Here is a 25,326-nt window from a genome sequence, read left to right on the forward strand (position 1 = left end):
ACAAATTGCTAAACCAGTTATTGTAACATCAAAAAACTTCGAATTTCACTATCACTCCTACGGTAACCAAAATATGACCAAAACAAAAACGAACAACAGCGCAACAAAATGCGTGAAATGTAAACACTGGCGAAATCTCACAATGAATTGGCAATAGGTTCAATACGTAATAAAATCAAACAGAACTTAGAAGCGAACAAACGAATGAAAATTAATACGCGTTCGATGTATCCTTAAAGCACAGCCAGTTCAAATATGAAACATATCCCATTCGCAATAGTAAGATACCTTTGATCGAAATGTATACGGTTGGTTGAACCAGCATGGAAGAAATAATTTCCTCGAAGATGTTGCATTCACAACTCACTTCACTCTTTACTTCATCGTCTATATGCGATCGATTTAGAGACTTAAGTGTTGGATGAAACGCTTCACGAGTCTAATTTCTCCCAACTCGGGAGAAAACGAAGTTACAGACCTTACAAAAACGAAGATAGGCCCTAGGTATACACCGATCACGAAGAGGTCTACGTCTGGGAGGTTATTTGAACAAGCCTTAACGAAACCAGGTTCCATTTTGCAAATTTACTTGCAGAAAAATGAAGAAATATCACGTAAAATACGTGAAATATAAGTTATTCATCAATGATCCCGTCCGCTTGCAACTATACTATGGGAGATGACGTCACGTAACGAATAGCCAATTACAGGCCGTTTTACCCTCCAGAATTTCGATGCTAAAACAAAGGTTATTAAAACTTAAATAATAAATTAATAACAAAACACATGGAATTTTCATTAAACATATGTGAACTTCAAACATGTATGCACTAAATGGAAAGGGTTTCATGCTTATTCCTCACCCATGCAAACACTCTATTCTTAATTTTGACTAGTGAAAAAGGGAAATAAGAGTTCCATGGGAATAAAAGACGCGCTATCCAGCGCTGTAGATTGGAAGAATTCGAAATGTTATTTTACCGAAGAATAGTGAAGATAAAATGGATCGACCAAGTGAGTAATGAGGAAATGCTAAAAGGAGTGGGAGAAAAGAGTAAAACCACGTAGTCGTCGTCGTCGTAGTCGACCACGCCATGAGACATGATGGCCTGATGGAAACAAACGTGGAGGGACAGGTGGAAGGGCAAGGCATGGACCCGAATGAGTGACATCCGACGGGATCTGAAATGTGTATTAACGAAGAAATAGGTACGTCGCTACGAAAAGGTTAGCGGATAGGAGAGCGGAATGGAGAGCTGCGTCCAACCAATCTTAGGATTGTTGACTAATGATGATGATGAATGCGAAATTGCCTCGTACAGTGGTACAATTATTTCAATACGCATGGATGCAAAGTACGGCAAAGTTTCATATGGATGCAAAAACGATGTCGTGGCAGAAATATTATGTATTTTAGGGGGAGTAGCGGTTCGTTTGCCATCCTGTAATTACAGGTGGTTCAAAAGAAGATAATACACAATTAATTGCAATCTGAACCGCGAAAATTATAATGATCCTCTCGGATTACGCAATGCTTTCTGGAGCTATAAATTACCCAAGTTTCAAACATTCCAATCCTCTAAAATCATCGCTCACCTAAGTTGCACCACGGGGCGCATATGACGTGGAATATTCCCCAAGACGCAGCATAATAAAACAATTAATTACACACTGGCATCATCTCAATCGGAATGATACGATTAACATCCCATTTATCAATCCCGTGATTGATGGATTATGCCTACTTCCTCTCTCTCTCTCCGTAGACCCTACTCGCTTCCAACCAAGAAATCTTTGGCCCCCGATGGGGTATGCGGGGGGGGGGGGGGTAAAGGGGAGCGGGCCCCCTCCCCAGTTCTCCTCCTCCAGATGCAATTTACAATCCGTAGCCTACTCCAGGCAACGAAGCTCTTCGGAACGCAGGTTTGGTGCTGGAGAGACAATCCTCCGGCGGTTCAACGAAATAAGTGCGGCATAAGGATGCGATGCGTGTCATTGGCTGCTTTTACGAGCGAAGGCGATCGCTTCGAGTGTTTATTGCACGCCAAGGACGCCAAACAGTCCAAAGGACGCGCAGACTTTACGGCTCTCGGGCCGGCGCATATTCTACCGTCAGATGTTTTACTGCAGCGAGAGCGGTTGGAGATGTGAGCCGTGGGTGCCGCTCGCCCTCAGATGCCGCGTTTTCACGGCACCCACGCCTTCCCAGCACTGAAGGCGATTTTGGGTGAACATGTCTGCCTTTCATCGCGGAGTAATCCATAGTAATAATGGACTAATTCAACCCTGACGTCGTAGCCCGATAGTTGCGTATTTATTTTACCAAAAACAAACCTTTTCGGCCTATCTCAAAGCTTTGACTGAAACTTACGTAACTTTTCTTAGCCATATGGTTATCTGAAATGGCATCATTAGGTATGAAACAAATTATTTCCGTACTCGTACCGCTCTGTCATGTTGTATTGAACGCGAAATTTATCCTTCAAATTATGAAACTTCCACAGGGCGGTCATCTATCCCAAAGGCAGCGGTCTTTATATTTAATTATCTTGTAGATGTATTTTAAAGTGATTAGGATGGTTTTAAAAGTTCTAAAATAGCTACATAAATCTAATTATATATTTTGATGTTTAAATTATCAATCCTGGGACTAAATACCTTTCATTTACAACAAAAATATAAATTTAGCGTTTACCGCACCGTCTAGGAGAAACGGGCGAACTACGAGGCTGTCGAAACGCTTTGCCTTCACCGCGTTCACTTATCAGATGAAAAATAGGATGGAAGTGAATGTAATCCACATACTTACTCATAGTTTACAATACAGAATATAACTCCTTGCTTTGGAAGATATTACGACAGTATTTGGCACAGCAAATCATAAATTCGTATCGGGAACACTAGTGAGTAGACGAGATGCCGCGTAAATAAAGTGAAATTAAAAATCTCCTGCCAAGTAAAATTAGCTAGTCTCTTCCGTTCACTTTCAGAAATGCTTATATCAAAACGCAGTTTTTCGCCGAGATCGTCGATTTAACTTCCAAATGTGTTTGTGTTGCGTCTGATATTCCGAAATAAGATTGGGGCACATAACAACACATTCTGGGTCAATAAATGGGCTGAAGCTGTACCCTGAGGAAGCCCAGCGACCCGAGAAATTAAAACTAAATTTGTTATGATGATATGCGGTTAAATCTTCTAATGCGATTCGTCGCTCGCGGGTTAGAAAACAAGAATAGCAAGAAAATGAAGAGCGAGTCGCTTTACGAAACGTGTGCAAATATAGACTCCGCACGTAGAACTGAGGAACATTTTTAAACAAGTTTCACCGGGAAAATCGTAATTTTTATTTTAACTAAATATCTTTGAGATGTGGGTATGGACAAGAGTGGAGAGGGTGAAATGGACGGAGAGGAAAAGGAACGACGAAGTGCTACAAATGGTGGGTGAGGAGAGGCAGCTTTTAGATGAAATACGCAGGAGACAGAAGGTATGGATGGAGCTAGTGCTTAGCGGTGAGGGGGTGTTGAAAATGGTGTTAGAGGGTAGAATGTTAGGGAAACGAGGGAGGGGAAGGTAAAGAATAGGATTTTTTTGTTAGATTGAAAGGGATTAGGCCTTACAGTGAATTAAAGAAGGCAGTGCTGGGAGGAAAGGGAGGCTCCCAGATCACTTCTTTTGTACTCCATGGAAACCTACCTTAGGGCCAGTTTCACCAACGAGGATAATTGAATTAACTTGGATAATATTCTCAAAAACCGAGATATTACAACAATCGTGTTTCACCAGATGCATTAACTCGGTTTTGGGCTGTTATCTCGGTTTATACTTTTACTGACGATATTCCGCAGTTCAAAGCTTATTATCCGAGTTTATCTGAGGGCAGATGGCATGGCGCGCATGCAGCTTCATCAGCTATCGGAAAATACGAATGACAGCGATGAAGAATATCGACATTCTATTCGGAGACCACGTTCATTATGGATAAATGAGCGTGCAGATTATTTTAATATATATGGTGAAGTACATTTATTTACTCATCCCAAAATGGCATATGAAACTGCGAAGGAAGTTCTCGCTCTCATTGAAGAAGACGAATTTTACTAACAAGGGGAAGTGGAGGTTTCCAATGCCGTATATTTTATAGCATTCGGAATGGCGAACACATCTATAAACTGGTGGTGATTCTAATGAATGGGCCTTTGTTTGGCTGTAATTAATTAATTTTCATGCGGTACTTTTAACAAGCCTTATTCAATAATGATTTATAATGCTAAAATAGCGCTGTACCTCATATCTCGGGTAGTTGGTGAATGATTTGAAACTAGTGGTACCGTCGTCGACTCTCACCCAGGGGACTAGGGTTCGATCCTTCGCCATGGCAACTTTTGCACAGATTTTTTTTTCGTCTTCGTTTTGATCATACGGCGACAAGTATATGAATAATTTTAATTGTAGCAAGCATAGACATGAGGAAAAATTTTTATCATCATAATGGGGTACGTGATCTCCCCTTGTCAAAGAAATTTCACGTTTCTTTCTCTTAAACTTGAGCTTTCCCATGCCTATGCTCCCCTTGAGCCAATATTTCCGACAACTCTTGCCAAAATATGTTCGTATTCATAAATGTCATAAGCCTTTCTTTGAATTTTCTTACATATATGTACAAAAACCTTTTATCTCTGTCCTCTTCCTGAATTAATACCTATGTAACAGCATCGTTATCTTCGAAATCGCAATTTTACCAATGTGAGACGTAATTAATTATTGTAGCACAAAATAACCAAGAACTGTGTTTGTTTAAATGTGGGAGTCTCGGTAAATTAAAAATTTTCATTTTTAAATAACGATGCATTAAACACAGGTGCTTACAAGTTTTTTTTACCGCAATATTCTCGCATTCCTTGCTCTTGCTAAACGCGGTTCCCCTATTTGTTTTTTATTTATTTTTTACTACCCGTGCGTGGTATTTCGTAAGGCAAATTAATAAATCCTTACACGAAAACTTAATATTTGAGCTTTTCGAACTCTCATTGTCTATATTAATACTGTCGCTGTTCATTTTATCACTCTGTACTTGATTGTACACTTACCGGCTTATTAAAGCTGATTCCATGTCATACGGTTGCTTACCGTCATTTGTTTTAACCACGTCAGAGTTATGAAAAACGTACAAGCCAAATCATTTATTCTGATTATCTCGGTTTTTGAAAACTAGGATAAAACGTCGTTGGTGAAACACGGCCCTCACATTTCTGAGATAATGATTTTAACCGAGTTTTTGAAAACTGAGATAATAGAGAATATTATCCGTGTTGGTGAAACTGGGCCTTAATCGGTAATAATAATCTAACAGTATCACCGAAAAATACAAAAAAAAAACTCATGCAAATAAAATGAAGGGAATTTTTAGTATACCGCCAATTCGTTAAGGAATTTTCAGATGGTGATACCTATCATTTAAAAATATCCATATATTTTTAGCGAAATTTTCCAAAAGATATGTAAAAATTTAATTACTCTCGATAGTTTGAAAACCAGTGTTTTCGCATGCATCGTGCAACCGAGCACACGATGGTCTGTAGCCAATGGGACATTCCCAGCCGCCCATTCTCTCTCGAGTGGACCAACCCTCTGAAACGCCTCGGGACGCAATCGCTCCTCTTTCGGAAGCCGAACGAGCGACGGAGTGAGGAGGGAAGGCGATTTTTCAGCGGCGGCAAAAGAAGAAGGAGCAGTTGGAGAGGCCGCGTGGGAAAGAGCAGAGGGAAGAATAAATGGCAAGGGCTGCTGGCAGCAATTACGCCCGACATCCGAGGGAATACGGCCACGTGAGAATTTTTCATGAGAATGAGGAGGACAGAAAATAGGTGAGGGCGGCGATTTAAGATCAAACCACGTCATTTGGAGAAATATCTTCAGGAGCTTGAGACGACGGGGTCCGAGGTAGGGAAAGCTAACAAAGATAATTTACTGATTAATGTTTAAGATTCATCTCGGTAAAAGTAACTTGCTTAAGTAAACAGTTACTTTCCTGAAAAACCAACTGATTAAAGTTAAATTAATTTATTCAATTACTCAAAAATTAATCACAGAGTGAAGTAAAAATTATATTTTTTTTCGAAATTCCTTGAGAATGAATGCAAGGAAGTTAAAGAATAATTATTAAATGCCAACTAAAAAAGTCACTGAATTTTATTAATAATAATCTGATTTCAAAATTCATGAGAGTTCGCCGCGAATACATCTATTGAGAATCATCCACGAGTGTAGCTTCCGCATCGCGGAATGAAAGTGCCTCGCCTGCATGATTCAAATCTTAAATGATGCTTACATTTTGAGTAGTTGTGGTGGCTAGAGTGTTGGCTTCCCACCCGGTGGGCCCGGGTTCAAATCCCAGCAGTGATAGAGTATTTTCAGAGACTGCCCGATCCCTGCTTGAATGTTGTGTGGAGGACATTTCAAGCGCAACACTCCGTCCGTCGGATGGAACTTTAAGCCGTGGTCCCCTTGGCGCCTTTCGTTGAGAGCAGGCTAATGCCGACGCCGGGTTTCCCTCCACCCTTCCTTCCATACCCTTCCCTCATGGCGCAAACGGCCTCAGCTGTCGGTCGCCTCCTCCAAATACCATACCATACTATTTTGAGTAATACATCCACTTGGAAAATGTTCCTTTTTCCGTGTCACTGTTGGATGTGGGCCAACTTTTGCCTTTTGAACTTCTATTTTCCCCTTTGTCTGTTGGACAAGCTTCGTACGCAAATTCGATCAGACCGACATTCACCAAAATTTAGCCTAGTGGTTATAGTATTAAGTTGCTGAGCGCAGGGAGTCGCATTCAAATCCCGGGTGAAGGCTTAGGACGCCCTTAATTTAAATACTCTAAGAGCGAGGTGGCCCAGGGTAAGCAACTGCCCACCCCCTCCTACCCTGAATGAGTGAATTTCACTCGGCCGTGGCCTAGTCTGGGGTGAGCGCTACCCTCACCACATCCAAACCAATCTTTGGGATGAACAATGAGTGAGAGAATTTTTCAACCGTGATTCCCAACTATGATGAGGATGCAATATCAACTGAGATAATTTGCAGAAAAAGTTATATATTTTTTGAAGCATACTGTGTGGAGACGAATTATGGATTTACTCATTTCACCAATATCAAAAATAAAAGGAAGACTTTGTGCTTTCACACGAATATTTATTCAAAAATTTACCAAAATTTGTGAATAAATATTAATGTGAAAGCACAAAGTTCTTCTTATTAATTTCAATAATGAATCGCTTTCACCAAGTTACGCCTCAAACAATCAATTATTTCACCAGCTTTAGACCCGGAATATTGACCGAACTACAGCTGTGGGCGAAGGGAAATCGAAATAGCCCTGACGACACATCGTCCACCTCTCGCGACAGAACCGCCCTCCGTTCCAACCCGTTCCAAGCCAGAGCACACTTATTCGATAGGGTTGGTTTCGACTGAATGTGGTGTCGATGCTCATTATATTCGTCCGCACGCCCTCGTCTCGCTGCATTCCAACTGCTCATCATTCCGACCTCGTCTCCATCGCGCTCATCTCAACAAGCAGCTTATCGGACAACGAACGCGCTCTCGGACAACTTATGCCGCCTCCCCTCTGCATTCACTGTCTTCATGCATCTCGCTGATAGTCCCTCTCCCCAGTCGAAATTTATTCAATCCAGCAACATGGAATAAACACATTCGGAAGATTAATCGACGCAACACACATTTGGAAGATAAGCTTGTTTAGAGGTGAAACTTGTTTAAAAATGTTCCTCAGTTCTACGTGCGGAGTCTATATTTGCACACGTTTCGTAAAGCGACTCGCCCTTCATTTTTCTGCTCTTCTTGTTTTCCAACCCGCGCGCGACGATTCGCATTAGAAGATTTAACCGCATATCATCTTAACGAATTTAGTTTTTATTTCTCGGGTCGCTGGGCTGCTTCAGGGTACCGCTTCATCCCCCTTATTGACCCAGAATATGTTTTTAATTATTATGCGCCCCAATCTAATTTCGAAAGATCAGAGAGATTCATTCTGTTTTAAAAACGTTGAATCGATAAACTATTTTACCCGCAGAAATAGGTACCCGTACTTACGTACTTTTTTTAAAAAAAAGATCGAATATTCGGATGCATCATCGATGGCATGTATATGGGGAGCGTCTGGGTTGGGTCGGTCGCCTTCTTCGTTTGATTTGTTTCGAACCGTGTGCTCGGGGGAAAAGTGTTGGAATGGAACACGAGTGCCAGTATTTCCACATTCCGCCGTCGTGGTCCTTTTCTCCTCCCCCTTATCTCTCTCGGCCTCTCTCTCTCTCTCTTGTTTTTACCTGCCCGAATGTTTTTTGTGACCTCCTCCGTCAGCCTCAGTCATAAATCTTGGGGCCGAGTCGACATGGGGCGACCGTAGACACTTCGAATCATTCCTACATTTTCGCGAATCCCTGTGTGTACACATTCATTGGATGCCAGGTGCGTGATGCCAGCGCCGCCGTCATCGAGTGGTGGCGATGAGAAGTTGCTCCTTCAAAAGCAACGCCGAATGGTCACAGGAATTCTGCATTGATATTAGATTCGCTTTTCGGCTCGGGTGGTTGATTTCGAACAAAATCCTCCACTGAGAAGCAGACGTGGGACTCTTTCGTTGTCATTCTCCAGGGATTCAGCGATAAGGCCGAAGAATCAACATGTGAAGAGATATCAGGGCAATTCCATTTGTGACAGAATAATTTTTAGAGAAAACTATGCCATAGGGCATTTCGATAAATTTGTAAAATTTAAAAAAATGCAAAACTGCTAACTGTACATGATCGAAGAACATTTATATAGGTGATGTTTATTTATTTATTTATTATCAATTTCCCCTTAAACAGCACATGACGGCCTTTTACAAAGAGGGTTTTTAATGTTAACAAAGTAGGTACAACACAAACTTCCATGCCCTGGATAGTGATCACCTACCCAGGCGGGATTCGAACCCACGACCTTCGGTTTGGCAGGCGAGGACTTTACCCCACCGCCACCGAGGCCGGCAATATAGAAACAGAATTAATATCATTAATCATATACAGAAACAGAATTAATTATCGAAACGCCTTCTAAATATGCCCAAAATTAACATGTTGCGGAAATACTGCCAGTTCAACCTCCTAAGTGTAATGATATGAAACATCTTTAAAACTCTGTGGATCGAAGTATAATTTGAAAACTTTTAATAAGGCTCTGAATACTTTTTCACCGACCGATTTCATAAAATTCGATCTTGTAGCTATTGATTTATCAAGGTATAATATTTCCAGCCTAAATTTTAATTTGAGAGAAAAAGTTGACATTTTCATGGAAATGCCAAACAGCAACAATCGATATCATGCGTTGCAGTTTGTGCGTATCGCGCGGGCCTCGACAGAAGTATCGACAGGAAGTAGAAAAGACTAGGGAGTTCTTCATCAGACCTCCTAGACGTAAATGCCTTAGTTTAACTCTTAAGGCCGTTTTACACGGGGCACGGAATTGCGCAGGTTGGAACTGCATTTATTTCTGAAATGGCGTGGAATTGCGCGAATGCATGAACGAAATTAGAACGGGCTATTTTGCCGTCTCACATCCACGCATTCTCGCATATGTTCTAGCAATTCACCGCTTTACACGGCGCAATTTTGATTGCGCCTTCGCACGTACGTCAGATTGCGCAATTCCGTGTACCGAGTAAAACGGCCTTTAGCTAAGGGAAAAATACGTGAAATAATTCACCGATGGATCAACGGGATTAGAAGCCAACATGACTTGAAGTAAGATGATATGCAATTGAAAAATTGCATGAGGAATATCGATCGTCCAATCGAATTTTCCCGAATGCGTTCCTCCTCGCATTATGTTTCAGTGGTCGCCACTTTGGCACGTGACCCGGAGATTCATGTTGTGACCGCTATTCGATCGATTTTTAGGGTGTTTCAATTTCATTTCTGTCCGTACGAAATAGTTTCAGGCTTAATTTTGTGGAATAATGATATATCCATGATTAAAACGCAACTGGTAATTTCCACACTACTTTATTTAACACTTAACCGACCGATCATGGTTTCGACACTTGTTTCCAACCACCATACGTTAAACATCATTTCTCATCTCCTGCGGTCAGTACATATCATAGACTCAATATCACTGGCTATTTCAATTCAAGCGCTGGTGTGGATGGATAACGGTAGAGCTCATCGTAGTCTAAGTAGCGTATAGTCTAAGTGTGAATTTTTTCTCATTTGGGGAAATTTTAAATTCAGTTCTCCTCCACATCGCACTTTAAGGATTTTTTTTGTTGGGAGGGTTTCACCGTGATGGCTTCGATACTTGTTCGGTATTGCTCAGTAATTCATCTACATCTGCATACTGCCCCGCAAGCGGCTTAAAAAGGCGTGTGGCGGGGGGTGTTAGGAAACCAGCCGCATCTATATGAAAATAATTGAATGAAGTGAATTTTACGCCCGAAAACAGTTAAATTAAAATTCATGCTCAAAATAGTAAGCGGAGAAAAAAAAATCTAGTACTTGACCCTTCACAAGCTATGTATTCTATGAGATATTTTTATCCACGCAGTTAAAAGAGGAACTACTTTGTAGCATGGTAGTATTTAGTGAAGAGAAAACTTCAGCGACGGTATAGGTACTATGCAATGCAATGTAGTGCAAATCGACCATCGAGTATAATCGACTCCGACTTCCCGATCGAGCTGTTCATGTTTGGGCGGTAACTTGCTGGATTTGGGGGGGGGGGGTCGGCGAAGTGCCCCGCTGACCACATCTCCGGACCGCACTGCTTGTAATACTTGGCGAATGCGATCGGTGGCGATGGATGATAATGGAGTGATAAACATGGCGGCTGTTCCCTCACTCTCGTCCGCCGCTCATTACCCTCTTGTTGGTCACCACGGGAGTTGCGGACACGATCCGATATGCGTAATAAGTGGAATTGTGGTTGTGACGATCATATGGGCACCACGGGAATTAAGATAAAATGCATTCGCGTAATGGGCCCTTCTGCGCTTGTAATGTGGCACCTCAGTGCTCTTCTTCCTTCGAACTCGCTTCGGTTTGCTGATCTACATCAACAAAACACGCCGCGAGCCACCTCTAGGGTCTTTGGCAGGAGGTGACCAACCGACAGCATGCAAGACAATGCCTCCATGCACACCACGCGCTCCTCATAAAAATATTACCCATGATTAAAAAAAAATACGTGCGCATAAATTTAATCGCAATAATTACCGACGGTGCGTACTTCCTAAAGAAAATCCATGCAGCGTTGGTATAAGGAAAAATGAAAACATACAAATAGTCGTCCTAGCGAGTTACGCCGTTAATTTTATTAGTAGAGACACCGTTGCTATCCTTAATACACTGATCGCCGCAATTTATTTACCCGGGGCGAAGAATTCTAAACACCGAACTCCTTCCTCGGAAACCAATATGCTATAATTAGTACCTACTGCTTTCTTTCCATTTCCCTGATCAATATTTGCTGTTTTGGCCCAAGATTTTTATTAATGGGCAACCACCGTAAGCGCTTTAGCTAATATTTACTGTGAGATTTGCCCTTTTTTGGAATCTGAACGACGAAGTTCTGGACATGGTGGGTGAGGAGAGGCAGTATACGACGGAGACAGATGGTTTGTATGGAGCGGGAACTTAGAGAGGAGGGAATGTTGAAAACAGTGTTTGAAGGTATAATGTTGGGTAAACGAGGGAGAGAATATAACTTTTGATAGAATGAATGGGAGAAGGTCTTATAATAAATTGAAGGAGGCTTTCCACGAAGGAAGGGAATGATACCAGAATACTTCTTAAATACTCCATGAAAACCTTCCTAAATCGATAGAATGCATACTTGATAATTATAGTTACATGGAAATCACTGTTTTTTGAGTAGAGCATTATGGCTGAATGCGCAGTGAAGAGACTTCACTATCTCTCGCTTGGAGGAGCAGTAGATCTCACCTCGTGCTCCAGACCTGAAATACTCCTTTTCGTATACTCATCAAACGTTATCAGTGGCGATGGATAGTAATAATCGATTGATAAACAACCCCCCCCCCCACCCTTTGACCATTTCGCGTTGGCTCACTGCGGGGGTTGCAGGCACTATCCCGACGTGGGCAATGATTGGGATGGGTGGTGCGATGATCATACGCGCGTAGCACCACGGGAATTAAGATAAGGTGGACACGAGTGGGGCCATTTTGCGCTTCTAATGTATGTACGCTGAGCCTCTGCCCTGCTCCTCCTCCTCCTCTTCGCTTTGGGTTACTTGGATCGCCCACGTTCGCTCTCACTCGGGATGGAGAAATGCGAAACCTTCCTCTCCAAAACCCCCAGACGAACCACCTCGTTAAGAGATGGCTCTGCGTCCACTTATTTACCCCTTTCTTATTTCTCTCTCTCTTCCTCAAGAAAGAGAGAGGGAACCGGACTTCATTTGCATGTTCGCGTCTCCCTCGCCACGGAGGAATGGGCTATAAATGTGTGTGTCCTTCGCCGCCCCCTTTCCGGGGGAGGAACGAGGCGGGGGCGGGTGGTCGTCTCGCGTCGGACCCAATTAAACGCTCCGGCCGCGGACGGAAAGGGACAAAAAACGCGCGTCCATTGGACGATGTCCCCCCCTCCCTCTCCCCTCCCCTCCCAACCCCCTAGAAGAAGAAGGGACAAAGTAGCATCGCGTCAGCGCATTATTCAACCCTTCTCCCTCGTTTTTTTTATGGCCCAAGCACGCCTCACCACAGACTCTCCTTCTTTGCCGTCGCGTCGTCTTATCTCGCCCCTGGATCTCCGCTCGATCCTCCGCCGACTGCGATGCCACCCTCCCCCCCACAACACCTCCCCTGTATCACCACCCCTTGCTCCTCCACCCTCTCTCTCTCTCTCTCTCTCGCGTCACCCAAACCATACACACAGTGATGGGTCGTGAGCGACCGGCATGCGCGATTGAGATCTTGTGCGTGATCGATTGATGAACGGGGAGAGCGATTAAATCTTTTTGACCGTTCGCGACCGATTTCAGTCGACGATCATTCATGCGCAGCGAGCATGTGGGATCCGGCGCAGAAATACATAATCCGTGAATTTCAGCCGCGCGATTCGTCAAAAACTACTGCGGGCGTATAGAATGCGTTACACAGATGATAAGCCTTTTAGAGTTGGAGCCGCTAGGGACTCGCAGGCTTTGCGCTGGGCTTAGATTGCTGGATAAATAGATATCTTTCAGAGCCTCACGGAGAATATCATATTAAAAACCCAATATATTTCCACGTCCAACAGAAACGATAAGTTGAGAGATATATTTTGCTGAACGGTTGGGTATGGGAATTCGTTTTTTTCCCCTGAACTCTAAAGGACTTTAAAAGATGCTTGGCGGAACTGCATTAGAGCAGTTCCTTTTTATTTGTTAACGATTGTTGTCCTTACACCCCCTGCCACACACCTATTGAGTTGGCTTGCGGGGTATTTTGTGTTATTTGGGGACTCTTTCAAGTCAATGGTGAACGGTGATCGAACTCACTGGAAGGATCCGCTTGGCCCATTCATGTCGTTCGTGAGCTGGGGTAATGAACGAACGGTTCCCGGTTCAGTTCGGGGTGAAACCCACGGACACATTTGGCCAGTAGTATTTCAGAGGGTTGTGTTTCCAGCTGGATTGATGTGTCTGTAGCCTCTAACGTTTCGGATCCCATTTGAGCACCGTTTTCAGGGAAATCGGTGTCGAGTGGCTTGAGCCGAATCCGAGTCGAGACGACACTGACATCAACACGGCTGGAAACGCGAAAGTAATTCCTCGCTTTCAACCGCTGGGATGTAATTCATACTTCCTTGAACAACATCTGACGAATATTTCTCCGGTTCTCAGCCAGGTTAATGCTTTTATACAAGCTGACGTTTCGGGAGACGACTTGTCTCCCATCCTCAAGGCTGTGTTACTTTATGGAAGTCCAATTTCACACTGAACCGGATCGACCGTTTACCGAGGACAACAATGCGGCTCAGGTGTCGTCCGATTGGCTGTAGGTCTTTTGAAATTATTCACGTTCAACCCTTATGTTTTTTTTTTACAGCTGATTACAGGTCTCCATGTATTGCTAAGTAAGATGAAAGTCGGTTTTCCGATTGAAAGTTTTGGGATTGAGGCGGATCTCTATTTCTTCCTTAATTATGCGGTCCCAGTAACGTTGTGCGTGGCAAAGGATTTTTGTTTCTTCCCATCTAATAGCATGATCTTCATTAATGCTGTGATTAAATTACAGGTTTAGCTGGTGGTACTCTCACAATGACGATTTCAAATTCTCCTTCTGCAAGCCTTGCAACCTTTCCCAACGGCGGGGAATCGTCTTGCGAGACTTCCATTTCTTTCATCCTTACCAATGCATAGCCCCTTATGAGTAGTACTTAAATTGAAATAATCACTGAATTGTATACCCGGCCTCTGAATTCTATCCTCTCGAGGTCAGATGACTTCGATAGCGGTGAACGTTCCTCGTTTCGATTCGGGGTTAAGCTTTGGGAGCCCTTCGAACAATTTTCGTTGAAGAAATTAGTGTTACAAGGAAAGAGGTTTGCCCCTCTACCCTTAATTTGATAAATTTATACGCTTTTGGTGTTGTCCAAGGTGATCTCTACCTTCAAAAATCCAAGCAAGATTTCGGATTATAAAACTGAGATGAGAGGGTGTAATTTGGCTATAAAAATACTTTCCTTTGAGGTAGTTTGCTTGGTGTCAAGAAAATTAGCGACCTGATGGCTAGTAGGGTTCAGCGAGTAGGATTGCGAACTGTCCCTAGAATTCTTCAAAGCCCAGTTATGAAGTTACAGAAATGACAGTAAATTTCAATGTGGAATGTGGACCGGCTTCAGGAATTAGTAGAATTTTAGTGTCGTCTCCCATTAAAAATTTCCTGTTGTAATTGAGTATGTAACAATAATGATGTAATCATAGTCAATTTTGGTATTTTTCTTGTTCTTTTATCATCAAGCGAAACTCCTCTAACACCTGTCTCTTCTAATTGTATTTTCCAGATACTCAAGTACTGCGATCACCTGCATGGCAAGTGGTACTTCTCCGAGGTCCGGGCCATCTTCTCCCGGAGATACCTCCTGCAGAATGTCGCCCTCGAGATCTTCCTGGCCAGCCGAAGTGAGTACTCACGACCACATGACAGCAGATACAATAAAAAATGAATGACTTACCTGGCTACTGTACGAGGAAAACAGAAAACTTACAACCCTTGGAAGGGCAGTCCGTGACTGCGCAAGAGTCATGAATTTCTTACGATACCACAAATTTTGAAGATCTGATACGATGCGATAAACGCTGGCAATCGCCGAAATTCTTCGATTTCACTACAGAACCCCGAAACAACAACAATAACACTGTTCACATGAGAGGACACGGATGTCACCTTCATTTGTTTTTCTGAAGACTTCACCAAAAATATAAACGATTAGAGAGAGACTTTTAGTTATCATAAGGAAAGGCAATATTGCGTAAATTTGAAAGTTATGACTGAATCATACATTTTTATAGCTACAAATATTATATTTAACAGCAACAATAACAATAGGTGTCGCAAATACTTGAGGGAAATTTTTACCTATCCTGTTGAACTGCCATGCTCACTATGTTCCACCGGCCCTCTAACGACGCCTACAAAAGGTACACCAGAGGGCGGCATCGGCGTCTGCGCTAGGTACCAAAATTGATCGCGCGATGACTCTGATGGATCTGATTGGCCGACAATCACGATAGCGAATGTTTTCGTATTTTTTATGCAGATTGGACATTTAATTTCCATTGAATTTTTATGCTCGCGAGAAATCGTAAAATAAAAATATTAATGAACGAAGAAGGATATCAATAAAAATTGTGAATCACTGCTAAAATCGTTAACCTTCACCAGTAACGGATCCAGGACGTGGTCAAGGGGGCTAGGGGGGTCTGCGTTTTATAATCGACAACCGATCAAAACTACCATTTCATCTAGTGTAAATTGGATACCTTAATAACTTCACGAATGAGATTCAGGGTTTCATCGTTTATCGCTATGTTGCTGTTGTTGTTACGCTTCATAATTTTGCAGTTTGAATCTTATCAGCTCCGGAAAACATCGCAACTCTCCATGAATACTCGGCGATCTTCACGCGTTCAATAAGCCTCAAAAGAACAAGTCATCTGCCCATTCCACCTTAATCCCTTGCGCTGTAATGTCGAGTCTTGCTCGTCTTGAACTTGCAATGCCAAACCGAGCAATGACGAACGTATCTCGTCATCGGATTTTCATGAGTTTAGCACTATTTTGAGGATTTGAGAGTGTAATGTGGAGGGGTTTGGTGGAGACCGCAGCGTCTCCCCACTGCACCGCGTACCCTGCTCCAGTGTCCATGGGGAGACGCACATCCCCCGTGGCGCCTGCGCGGGAGTTCCCAGGCGCCTGCGTCGGCGCCCCAATCTCCCCATTGGTGGCCCTTCCTTCCCCCCACCCCACCCCCAGCCACCCTCCGAATGATTTACAACCAGACGCGCTGATCCGATTTCCCACGGGGGGTCGGTCATTCCCCCTCTACGCTCTACCCCCGCCCGCGTCTCCACCACCCTCCCAAACCAAAACCATTTGTTTTGGGGGTAAGCACCGGTGTGAGTTGGGCGACTAAAATTGCTCCTCCTCTTGCTCGATGTTTAGGAATCATCATTTTATTTACAGCATATCTTGGTTATAACGTCATTTAAGGGATCGCACAATTATTGACGCTATATCAGAATGACACCATAGATTATATAGGTGTTTATTTAATTCGTTTTGCTTTAAAGAAATAGAACCACATACAGCATATAGTTGCCATTTGATAGTGGCCAGGTAACAATGCATATATTAGAGGACGAAGACGTAATGTAACAAGTAGAAAACAATAATTACATTTAAAAAAACAAAAGGACAACAAGAATCTGCAGTTACAGACTACTTCGGTGACAGATAGGATGGGGAGAGGCTTATGAGGTTATGGTTATGAAAAGGTTATTCAAGTAATTGATGAATAACAGAGGAGAAATAAAAAGTTACGATTTTTCATGAGATGCGTGCTCTAATGCGATAATTGGTGTATATACAACAAAATTTATGATTAATAGTAGTTTTATGTGAAACAAGGTCATCAAAATGAAATGTTTTAATGCAACGAATACAGTGTTATGTTTATGTAAAGGCACATTAGAGTAAGATAAAAGAAATTAAAATGTTACAAGCACGTTTAAATGAAGGACATCTGTAATTTTCTTTTGGATAGTCCTTTGTTTGCTTGGAGTCTGATTTTGTGGACGTTTTATTCGAGGATTTAGAATCTATTGAAGATAAATCCGAGGTTTTATCAATGCCCACCCTATAAGTTCGGCAGGATTAAGGAACGAATGGCATTGTATCCGTGTTGACGTTATGGCCGAGGCCCAAGTTGCACTCTATTTAATATTTCCATCTTGCCGTGTGAATGGCGGTGAAATCCACATGAATATCCGTGAGGATAAATTCTCCTGGACCGGGAATCGAACAACGGACCTTCGACTTTCCGGGCCACTCCTCGGACCGCTAGATTGCGATAATCGGTTTGCTATTTCGCCATTTTGGTCGTTTGGAAATATGTTTTCTGTATACCATACTTAACTTCGATATTCATGTAATTTTCTACACCTTGGAAAATGAAATAAGGTGGTTTCCTATTATTTTTTTATTGCCTAAATCGAAAGATTATTACTCCTGGAGTACGCATTCCACGCTCTTAGATTTGTGAATGACGATATCTATTTTTCGCGATTCATCGAAAAGTGTAAATTTTCAAGCGCACGAATACGCGACGTCTATAATAAGTAGGAATACTCGGAAAAGCCCTTGTGACGTATCTCTGGTTCCAGCTGTCGTCGTGTGAGGTGACCTTGGGGCGAGGATTTGAGCGCTGATACGATGCAGGCTGCGAAAGAAACTTTCCGAACTTAGGCAATGTTAATGTGTGATTATTAAGAGATGTTTCCCTGAGCTCTGTGCCTCATGCATGCATTCATGATCTCAGACGATGTAAAACTCCTATCTACTCGTATAGAAACTAGGTCCCTGAGACGTCACGTGGAGTGGCATCGCATCGGCGCCAATCTGGCCTTTTTCAAATGCGGTTAAAATTGACCATTGCCATTAATCTGAACTGGGAATTCTATAACCAAATAATTTGTTTATTATGAATACACTCTCGGTGGGTAAGGAATCGCAATCAATGCCTTTCGTTTTCTTTGATGAAGGAAACGCACCTATTCTAACTTTCGGACATTTAAAAATCAAATAAAGGGTAAATTTAGTTTTAAAGAGCTGTTTGTAATGCGGAGACGTCGATCTCTCTATAAAAAACAATGGAGTGCACCAATCAAATATTTTGCCCTTAACGAGATGAAGGAGACGACCGATTCGCCGTTCTCATAGTTTTTCTCGTGTTCTTATTCTCTATCGACCATAAAAACTAAACGTTTAATTTAAAACAATTTTTAATGAGTCATTGTTGTAGTCGAATAAACAATGAGTAAAACGATATATTATTATTATAGTATTCTACCGATTTAGGTAGGTTTCCATGGAGTACTAAAGGAGTGATCTGGGAGCCTCCCTTTACTTCCAGCGCTGCCTTCTTCAAGTCACTGTAAGGCCTACTCTCTTTCAATCTATCTGAAAATCCTATTCTTTTCCTTCCCCTCCCTCGTTTCCCTAACATTCTACCCTCTAACACCATTTTCAACATCCCCTCCCCGCTAAGCACTAACTCCATACACACCTTCTGTTTCCTCCGTATCCAAAAGCTGCCTCTCCTCGCCAACCATATCCAGCACTTCGTCGTTCCTTTTCCTCTCCGTCCATTTCACCTCCTCTATTCTTCTCCAAACCCACATCTCGAATGCCTCCAATCTTCTCTCGTCTGCTTTCCTAAAGAAAAGTCCCTTACTCTTGCGGATGGTATAACAACAAGAGCTTTCAAAATAGGGCAACAATAGGAACATTTGTGAAAAATAAGAGTAAATCAAAGGAGGAAAAAAAATAGTATTCTGAAAACAAAAAGCTTTAATTTCGTCGCGAGTACAGAGTCTATGTCGCCGACTCATGGCCCAATAAAGTGTGGTGCTGTCCCAATTAAGCGGAGAATACTCTGGGATATTCCTCTATTGGGTTCTGTTCTTCAAGATCAGCCCCAATTAAGCGGCTGCCCCAAGTAACCGGTGGACCCATTAAACGGAATCCACTGCATTAACCTTAGCCTTGTTTAACTCAAAAACGACGAAAATTCGCCGCCGTTGGTCGTTCCATTAATTTTTCAGCACTCTCTCGGCGTCTCTTTGTTCGATCCGCCACTTTACAGCTACTTAAAACATTAAGGGTGATTTTGATCTCTATCACCTTCAATTTGGCCAATATAACTGAAGAAATGTGAGAATAAAGGTGGTCGTGGGGACAGACGAGTCTATTGACGCCGCGGGGGAATCGCTCCTTTTCGTCTCGTGCTGCGACGTCGTACGACAAGACATGACCTCCAATGTTGGTTCTTTGAGAGGAATTATGAATGCTTAAAATATTTCATGCGGCCAAATGACAATAGCAGTCTTCCTAAAATTAAAAGGCTAAAAAAATTAATAATCGTGAAATGTGATTCACAAACTGAGGTTAATGTCATTAATATTTATTTTTTGTTCTGAGATTAAACAAAATGGAATAGTTTTCATACTAGTATAAAATCTTCCAAACTATGCCATGAAATATCGCACATCGGTAAGAAGAAACGTAAAGTATGGCGCTATGTTATTACATTGTCCATCTGGTTGTGAGAATATGTCCTCGTACTTGATTCTGCAGTCTACTTAAAGAGGGCTTTTTACATTCTCACGCAACGAAATTAAACACTCTCAATTGTTTTTATTAGCCAAGCCATAAAAATTTTATGAAGAATTATATATATATGTCATCATAAAAATATATTTGAAGATGATTTGCATTGAGTAATAGAAAGCTATTCTTAGTATAGGGCCCGTGCCGAATACGCAACAATGACCGAGTCCGTTACTAGGGATACATTCTAGGAGCATATCAATTTGATCTATCGTGCATTGAGCAGAGAGATTATAAAGCTATCAAGAGGCAATTAATTCGACATAAAAAGTGGAATTGAGTCATCCCGGTTATTCGTGAGGTGATCTGTACTCGGAATAGAATACGGGAGAATATAATCAGATAAAAAATACGAGCGGCAAGGTAAGCGGGAGACTATTTTAAGATTTTCAATCGAATCTTTACATCAGTTATTTTTTGGACTGCTACCGTTGAAATACCATCCGTTTTTTAGTCGTTTCTCAGATATGAGCATTAAAAATATGAAATTTAAATAGCGTACACTTACTGTACAAATGAGACTTCTATGTATTCTATTGTTTTTCTGTACAGGTAAGAAGGAACGAGTGCCACCACAATGGCCTGTACGTTCTTCGGCGCTATCAAACTCTTATTAGACGCTGGGTTGGTGGCTACCTTGGCCCTCAACGCCGCAGGTGGACAGAGAAGACAGTCTAAGACTTTATACGAGGGAATGGAATTCATAGAATGGAGGACAGGAGTGGAAGGATTAGAGAGAACCAAGTCACTTCGAATGGAAGAAGTTCCGCTAAGATTAAAAACAGCTCACAAGAGATACGCGAATGGCTCCTGGAAGAACGGGAAGAAAAATATTGCATTTTCGAAGAAACGCAACGATTATTTCGAAAATGACAACGATATCATTGATATGATCAATATGATACTAAATGTTTAGGCGTTTAAATTCAAAATTTTGACTTCCGTCTTACGTCCAAGATTTTACTGCAATAAACCAATTTTGTGGAAACGATTCCCTGTTGATTTTTTTATGTAAGTCCGTCGTGAATGAGAAATAAGTTAAAACGCTCTTTTTACTGTTGGGAAGAAAAGTTAAACAATCAAGGGAGAATTTTATTACTATGCCTTTAGATCGGCAGTAATTATAAATGACCAGTATAGAAGGAGAACTCCTTTTTTAAATTTAAACACAAGTTATTCCAATCACATCATTCAACTTGTTGTTACAAAGTATTTTTCTTTACATTATGTACCTATCATGTCAAGTATTACTTTCCAACAACACTTCCCCTTGCAGACGAATTGCGCTTGATTTTCTCCTGTAGTTATGTCGGCGTCAGTAATTACCCATTCTGAGGTTTAGAAATACGAATGAACTATTTTATTCTCAATGAAATTGTTGTACGGTGAAGAAAAAGGGATTAGTTTGAAGAACATCAACGCATTTATAAGTTTCTATATCCAAACACGTTTCGTAAACCAATAAAGCAGAATCGCATAATCGATGAGATACTGTGCGAGTGGAAATAAAATCGGCGAAATTAGAAACTGAACAAGGTGCGGGTGAAATCAGCTCAGATCTCAATCAGAACCAATAGAAGAGCGAGGATTATTATTAAGTTCACATTCGACGAAAATTGTGTTCAATTACTTGTGTTATATTTTAAGGGAATTTTCACGGAAAAAAATTACAAAGACACCACCCTGTGGAGCTGCGGCAGAATTTCATACAAATGCTTTTAAGTTCAGCGTTCTGCTTTTTTTGGTTAAAATTAACTGAGGCATGCGAGATTTAGTGGAAGGAAATCCTGTGTTAACCAAAGGGAGATGGCACTTTACACAATTCAATTGCTAACCGTAACACGCGTTTCAATCTTTATGGCATTCTCTACGAGTGCCTCCCGCTTCTCACCTTTTTCACTCATCCAAATCGGATAAATATAGCTCCAGAAACTGACAACATGTACTTTAGAATGATCTGACGGCCAAAGCGTGTGGTTCGGTTCTCAATTAATAAGATGAAAAGCGCCAACTCTCTTTTGGTAACTCAGTTGGTTCAATTGCTAAGAGTTATCATAAAACTGGATAGCGTAGTGGTCCACGCAGTGGCCCGGAAAGTCAAAGGTCCGTTGTTAGATCCCGGTCCTGGGGAATTTTGTCAACATCATTTTAAATTCGTGGAAGTGAAAGAATCTTTTCCTGCATCTTGTTGGTTTTCTGAATTGAATACTAATATAATGAGCCAATAATTAATTTTCTACCTATAGATGGCATCATTATCTGGCTACAGGTTCAACATTATCATTTTACACGTTCTAGTTTTATTGAGCGGTTCTTTATTCATCTTCCCAATCTGTATTTTGAGGTATTAGTCAAACTTAAAAAAATCTGCCCAAGAACTACGTTTCTCTAATTTTTTTAAAGTTTCATCAGGGCGTATTCTCATCATTAGTGTAATTAATAGGAGTAATCAGAATGTATTTTTTCTATTAATTGTGTTAATAGTGAGCCTATGTCCTAATGAAGCCTAAAATTTAAAGTGAAACGGGCAAGTTGAATATGTTAGAAAAGATAAACACCGAAATGACATTTCATAGTTCAACTGAATTTGGAGAGGAGTGGTAGAACAATTTGCTGGATCAATATAATAAAACTTTTCCTTATTCTCTCTTTTTTGCGAACGTTAACACGTTTCGTTGCATAGCATTATCATCGGGCGGATTACACGATTCGTTGGCGTATTGAATTAGATTGTTTCCTATAGACGGCATTTCAATGTACTTTGTCGAACTTACGGACGGAAAAAAATATGGCTGCTGGCCGTTGAAGGCTTAGCGTGAGCAGTGTCAAAGGTATTCATCAGTCCCGGAATGAAGCGTTGAAGCAGCATTAGCTGATCGGTTTTCGTTTCCTTCTCTTTTCTTTCAGCATCCATCCTGTTCGCTTTTCCGGACCAGGCCACCGTGAGGAAGGTGATCAAGGCCCTGCCAAGAGTGGGCGTGGGCATCAAGTATGGCATTCCCCAAACAAGGTAAGCGGGCAAGGATCCCTGTTGCAAAATGCATAGCATAAAACTGCAAAACACTGGAAATAGTGTAACCAGTAGAGGAAACAACACTCTTATATATAACTCACTTTTATCTTATTCTTTATATGGTTATCAAGATTAGGGATTATGGCAAATATAAAGTCATGTACGCAACAATTAAAATACGCCAAAGGCCTTGGAATACTACAAAACTAGAATTCAATATTTGTGGAACAACTGACTCAGACCTTTATAATATGTCTTTGCACTCAAAATGTTTTAAAGATTTCACTGAAGATTAAAACGAACGAACTTATCATAGCATATATTGCAGTCACGCATTGCATGGTGTATGGGTAAATAATATTGACAGTTATTTTTGTTTAAATCACTCACACGAGGGATTTTGGTATAATTAAATGTGGCAGAAAAATATTTCGGATGTTGCTCTTCGATAAAACTTTCGCAGGTGGTCGTCATGGTGATTAAAAACTGCTTTGCTATTTCGCCTTTTCAATGTTCGGGTGACCACGTTTCCCGGCCGATGGTGGTCGCTTTCACAAGGGACTTTCATTCGTCGAGAAACGTCAATTGGCCACGCCAGCGTGGAAGCGACGAAAGAACCCAAAAAGTTTTCGATCACCCAGGAAGTTGCTGTTTACTAGCAGCAAATATTCTTCTACGGCGTCTCTCAGAAATCATTAAAAAAGCCGCAATTTACGTGGTTAGTCGATATTAGAATAGTAAAAAAATTGCACTTTTCCACTGTTATCATAATTCAGACGTTGCCTTTAGACTCACAGACCTATCATTTGGTACAAGACCGGACTATAAGTATGGCCAAAAGTTGGTGATACTGAGCCATTATCTGAATCAACAAGGCAAGATTAAAAGTTCGGCTCTGATGGCTCTAAGAGCCGAAACGCGTCGTACGCATTGAAATAACTGTGGAAAAGAGCCATTTTATTTTATATATTATTATGTGAAACTTCCATTTAATGAATCTGAGAGAGTTCCATGAAGCGAAGCCGGGGATCTTTCAAACAGATAATGTCATTTGAAGTACTCGCTTTTGCCTTTCTTTGTGCGTTTGTTCATCCAAAGTAAATCTCTCCATGGAGTCCTCTTTACTTCCTTCCGTTTCCTTCTCCTATCTTCATATGACAGGAATTGATTCCATTCCACTTTTTCTCGCCACCCAACTGAATAGCTCCGAAGTTAATAATCCACGGCCTTGGAGGTGATCGATTCTGAATTTTTTGTTACTTGCTAACTTCTAATGTTAAAAAATGTCTCCTTTTTTTCTCCAACGCCTCGCTGGAGTGATATTTTAACCCTCTTTTCTGCCTTTTTAAACTCGCTCGACTTCGATGGGAATCGTAGATTGCGATAAGTGCTCCAGGTAATTAAAGAGCTCTGCCAATCCCTTCACGTGGTCATCATTTTTAAAAAGAATTAATTGCCTTTGACTGGACCGTTCATATGTTAGGTTACAGTGCATTCGTAAAGACGATTTGTTTTATATTTTTTTACCGATTGAAATTAACCGTAGCCTGTTCATCGTCTTGCCGTAGTAAAGGAAAGAACGATTTCTTTGGCACCGAGGAAATATTACCTGTGCACTTGCAAGGAAAGGTTAACACTCAAGTGCCTCTTTCACTCTGCTCACTCCAGAGTGGGAGTTTGTTTGAAGTGGCTGTAAACGAACATGGCCCGATGAAGTGGAAATGAGGTGAAACGGGTTGAAATGAATTACGTCCATGTTCCTCCGACTCTTTTTTATTCCCAGAACCGAGTCTGGTTTCGAAAGTCACTGAGTGGATGCACTGGAAATGATGCACGTAAAAACGTATTTTTGAGAAATGAGAGTTATGAAACGTCTTCAGGGCTCATCCGGGTGTCGCGGGTCTCAGTCCCGCTTGTAAGAGTTTTCTTATCCCTGTGTGTCGAGCTGTGTTAATGTGGTCTTGGAAAACGTATTCGTTTACCTCGGACGTGACTTCTTGGAGTTTATATTGTATTTGAAAATTGCTTTTCAAGCTATACCTACTTATTGCAAAGCGGTATAGATTTATTAGTTTAACACTTGCATGCCCGGCCAATCCTTACGCCCTATAATGCCCGAGTGGGTCAATTTGACCCAATATGACCATTTTTGCATATTTTACTCAAAATACTTAATTCCTTCCCAGTTTATTTAATAATACTGTTTATAAAGCATTCGGGAGAGTGGTAGAAAATTTAATTAGACGAAAAATATGAAAATTGTAGTTGCTCAACAAATTCTATGGTGTTATGGGAAACTAGCTTCCACAAATTTATGAATACCTATCACTTTTCCTCTGATTTGGGTTTGGGA

The 25,326-nt window shown here is 41.5% G+C and overlaps 1 protein-coding gene across 6 annotated transcripts in view; it reads left to right on the forward strand.

The window, feature by feature from the left end:
- Positions 1-25,326, forward strand: part of LOC124162702 (neurobeachin) — a 1,312,932-nt gene that overhangs the window by 1,233,364 nt on the left and 54,242 nt on the right. For all 6 annotated transcript variants that reach the window (XM_046539305.1, XM_046539311.1, XM_046539306.1 and 3 more), the window contains 2 exons: positions 15,075-15,192; positions 22,868-22,970. In XM_046539305.1, coding sequence (XP_046395261.1) covers positions 15,075-15,192; positions 22,868-22,970 — 221 coding nt within the window. The remainder of the gene's footprint in view (positions 1-15,074; positions 15,193-22,867; positions 22,971-25,326) is intronic.

Source organism: Ischnura elegans, chromosome 7, assembly GCF_921293095.1.
Source record: "Ischnura elegans chromosome 7, ioIscEleg1.1, whole genome shotgun sequence".
NCBI lineage: Eukaryota > Metazoa > Arthropoda > Insecta > Odonata > Coenagrionidae > Ischnura > Ischnura elegans.